The following is a 4,750-nucleotide window of genomic DNA, read 5'->3' on the forward strand; positions in this document are numbered from 1 at the left end:
AATTGCCTAGTCTCGGGTATGTCTTTATCAGCAGCGTGAAAATGGTCTAATACATGGGTCAAACTCTGAGATTTTAGTCTCTTTTAATTTGTGAGTGGGAAAGAACTTCATTGATAGTCTTTAAGAAGTAGACTTAAATTGTAGGAGAATACAAATAGCTTTGCCTTCTCATAAAATGAAACACACACACAAACACACAGACAAAATTTTTCTATATCAATAGAAACAAAAAACCAAATCTTTCAATAAAGTTTAATGAATAGGAGATTAAGATCTTTAGTTATGTATACCTATCTCAAGTCAACTTCAAAAAAAAAAAAATTAAGTCTCTATTTTGTATAGAAGAAATCTTCCAATTACATTAGCACTAGTTTAAAAGATTCCAAACTAGAGCATTTATTTTACCACAACTGGTTCTTTTTTTTTTTTTTTTTCCAGTTTGCAATTCTTTATTAGAACTCAAGTTTGTGTTTGCAACCATTCAACAGAAGGGGTAAAACAAAAAATCCACATCATCCTCCCGCCAACCGCAGCTTCTGGGCGAAGTACGGGCTTTCACTTTAACCCCTGACTGGCTCTGGCTCCAGGGCCCGAGATGCCTTCATAATCTGGTAACTGGGGCCCAGGCATCCTCGCGAAACCACTGGGTTACTGCCTTGCTGGCAGTTTTGGGGGATCGCTGGGTCCCCGACTGGTTGGCAGCCTCGGGAGACTGCTGGGTCCCGGTCTCCTGCACCTCCACCGGAGAACCCTGTGTCCCGACCTCCCGGACCTCCACCGAACGCTGTGTCCCGGCCTCCCGGACCTCCACCGAACGCTGTGTCCCGGCCTCCCGGACCTCCACCGAACGCTGAGTCCCGGCCTCCCGGACTTCTGTTGAAGACCGCTGAGTCTCGGCCTTCTTAGTGGCGACATCCTGGGCGAGGGCCTTTCCTGAGCCTTTCGCCTGGAGCTGGCGGTGATAGTCAGCCAAGTTCATGATCATCTTGATTGTGTCCTCCTGGTAAGAAGGCCTCCCAAATACCAAGATCTCAGCCTCGCCGTTAGGGTCCAACCGATTCACATGAATCAAGATTTGGGACATACCCTGGACGTGCGGGATGCGTTCTCGGCCCCTGCCGAAGATCTTTTCCACCAGCCAAACCTCAAGGCGAACTACCTTCGGATTCTTCAGGAACTCAGAGTGAAACCAGGAGAACCTCTTAGGAAGGTGACCAAGCACCTCGACTGGCATTGCTTTTGGCTGCATCAGTTGCACGAGCGTCGGAAACCGCCTGGGAGTGTCCATGCTGCTGCCGGTCCTGCAGGAGACACCACCACCACAGCAAACCCAAAGGCCAAGCTGGAGCTAGGCGACTAGCCACAACTGGTTCTTAGCAGACATAACTGATAAAGAACCATGAATTTTTGTGACCTCAGTGTGCCAAACTCTTTCTGGACTTAACTGTAGACACAATCTTGACCAATCAACAATGGTACTTGCTTTAACCAGGTGGATACAGGCCTATGGACTCATGCTCACATAGTTAGAATATTTTGTTTTTGTTCTTGATGAGTCACTTCCTTTCTTTTTAGCATATACAAGCCCTGTAGCTTTTTTCCTAGCAATCTGGTCAGTGAATTTCTTCACTGTTACATGTTCCCTTGTCTGGAGAGAGGAAAGTCCTTTTATCTTTGTATTTCAATCTGAATGAGTAAAAACCAGTATATGTTTCAAGAAAACGTTAAATACCAATGACATACAAATTTAGCTAAACTACACACTTACTAATAATGAAGTAAATAAAAATAAAATAAGAATAATATTGTATTCACTTAAGTATTTGTTATTATATAGGGGATGAGAGTATATGGAAGTGAATAAAAAACATAAAGTAACTGTCTTTAAGTCTTTGATTGTATTTTTAAACACTGAAAAACAATAAAAATCTAAAGAATGGTAAAATAGGTGCTATCATATACAACTCCATATATACATTGATGCAACAATTTTGAAAAGTAGTTTGGTAGGATACAACAATAGCTATAACGTGTGTATTAAACAATTTCACCACTTGAGCCTCTATCTTGAGAAACTTTATATTAAAAATTATTTGCAAAATTTTTGTATACTTATAATGATGAGTTAGAAATAATCAAAAGATTACAGTGAAGGAACTACAAAGTAGATTATGCCAAATCTGTGTAAATTATATTATGGAAATATGAAAAAAGATGCTTATGTAATATCTACCAAAATATAATAAATGACTCAAAGTAAATGATACTTATAAGAAAACAGAATTAAAAGTTGTATAATAATATAATCTTGTTCATGTAAAATACACTGAGAAAAAAGTGAATGTTAATAAATAATAATATTTAAAATTATTTGTCTTTAGGTGATCCTTTTCTTTATATTTTTCTATATCACACACATTTTCCAAAATAAGAACATTTTCCTTTCTAAAACTTTTTTCAACTTTACTTTGCTCTTTCTATGTCATTTTGTTTTGACAGTGAAATGTTAGGTTATCAGGAATTAGAAAGATTTTGAAGTAATTTATTTTACCTTTTTTTCTTTTTAGAAATTCTGTGGAGTAACAAGTTGCTCTCACACTGGGATTTTAAAATATATGTTTATATTTGAAATACACACACACACAACTAAGTTAGATTAATCCACCTTTACTAACAGAAAACTATAATGTAGTGCCTTAAAAGGAGAAGGAATTCTGTTTCTCATGGTTCAGTGTGAATGAGTGCAGTATTCAAAGACACGAAGTCAGAGGCCAGTATTCAAGTTCTGTATCACTGAACTTTCTGTGGATGGCCACCAGTCAAAGACCAGCAAGAGCACACCTAAATTAGGATTATCAGCTTGCTTCAGCTAAGGAGAAAGTTCTTCATTAGAGCCTTCTAACTGCTTGGAATCAGTTCAATAAGTGGTTACCTCAGGAAACTTTTATCAGGAGTCAGAAGAAATGAAGCTAATCTGGGCATGTGTTTGCTCAGAAGAAAAAAATGTTACCATCTTGCATTAGCTTTGTGGTCTTTTTGCATAATAATTACAATATTACCAAAACAAGAGAGAAAAAGTAAAATATCTATAGCATTGCTGACATCTACTGTATGTAATTTGCTGTATTTTTTATTATGCATAATAAATAAATGTTATTCAGGCTCTTCTCAATATTATATGCTTACATTTCAGCTAAGAAAATGGTAAATTGTATTGTATAGGACATATAACTTGTAGAAAAGTCATTAATTTAAAAAGAGCCATAGTCAGGCACTGTGGCTTATACCTATAATCCTAGCTATTTGGGCTACCTAGATGGGAGCATCCCTTGAGTCCAGTAGTTCCAGGCTGCAGTGAGCTATGATCCTGCCACTACACTACAGCCTGGTAAACAGAGGGAGTTCCCCATCTCTTGGAAAAATAAAGTGGCATCAATACTCTAAGTATAAATTATTATTATTTGTCTAAGTTTTGCCAATGCACTTTATTATATAATATTAAATATTGATTAAACTTACATATCGTATACAATTAGCTATTTCTTTCCTAAATATAAGAAATCTTCTTATGTTTTTATGTTTCTAAGAAGAGGGAAACTAACCTGAATCTTAAGCACATTTCATGTATCATACATTTCCTATATTACTCTTATAAGACAAAGACGGTATCAGATAAAGAAAATATTGACAATTACATAGCCATAAACTTTTAAACAAGAGCCAGATAGATAGTGGATGAATATTCTCCTTTGGATATTAAAAAAATACGGAAGACATAGTCATTTTGGGCAGCTGCATTCCATATTTAGGGAAAGTTATACCCTATTTTTTTTCAAAAAAAGTTAAATATTATTAATATATTGAAAGAAAATGAGATATGTTATGCATGTTCCTAGTATATCCCACACTAATAAATGCATTTTTACGAAACTTTATAATATAATAGATATGTAATGATGTATTTATATAATGTGATTATTTTCTAAAAGCAGTAAAACAAAAAAAGTTCAACGTCTATGTATATATATTATATATATTATCTATAAATGTATATAAATGTTTATTATGAGTCTTGTTTGTATATATCCCCAAAGTGTTTTTAACTAATACCTATACTTTCTTGTGAGAACCACCCTGTATCTACATCATTTTTATTTTTCTATATTAAAACTATGTTTTGTATTTTATGGACCTGCTTCACCTCAGCATTTTTTTTTTCTTTCCCCTCATATTTTACCTTAAGTTCTTTTTTAACAGTAGAGTTGATATTACCAATCGATAACTTAAGGTTTTCATAAAAGACACTCTCTTAATACCCAGGGGCTCATTGCTCTGGTATCATAAAAACAACATTCCACACACAAACACAAACACACACACACACACACACACACACACAAATCCACTCACTGAGTCAGTGTAACTAGTCATTTCCTATATTATTCTTTATTTTTCAAAGTCATCACCATAAGTTTCTGACAGTACTGTAAAACTGTTTTAAAAGTTCAGTTAGAAGTAAAAATTTACAAAGTTGAAATAGTGCATGAAAAAGACTAACCCAGGGAAAGTTCCAACTCTTACATTGTTCCATTTTTCCACATGTAACGGTGTATAAATTTCCCTAAATATGGAATGCAGCTGCCCAAAATGACTAGATCTTCAGTATTTTTTTATATCCAAAACATTTACAAATGTTCAAAGTCTATTTATAGACTTTATATATATAATATGCATATTATATTATATATAA

General features: G+C 35.1%; 1 protein-coding gene across 1 annotated transcript; it reads right to left on the reverse strand.

Moving 5' to 3' along the window:
- Positions 1-432: 432 nt before the first annotated feature.
- On the reverse strand, positions 433-1,333 carry LOC105510766 (KHDC3-like protein). Its single transcript, XM_011940670.1, has 2 exons — positions 872-1,333; positions 433-838 (listed from the first exon to the last, which is right to left on the reverse strand). The coding sequence occupies exons 1-2, from the start codon at positions 1,286-1,288 to the stop codon at positions 602-604; spliced, it is 654 nt and encodes a 217-aa protein (XP_011796060.1). The 5' UTR covers positions 1,289-1,333; the 3' UTR covers positions 433-601.
- Positions 1,334-4,750: the final 3,417 nt, after the last annotated feature.

The sequence above is a fragment of the Colobus angolensis genome, unplaced genomic scaffold (assembly GCF_000951035.1).
Source record: "Colobus angolensis palliatus isolate OR3802 unplaced genomic scaffold, Cang.pa_1.0 Scaffold191, whole genome shotgun sequence".
NCBI classification, from domain to species: domain Eukaryota; kingdom Metazoa; phylum Chordata; class Mammalia; order Primates; family Cercopithecidae; genus Colobus; species Colobus angolensis.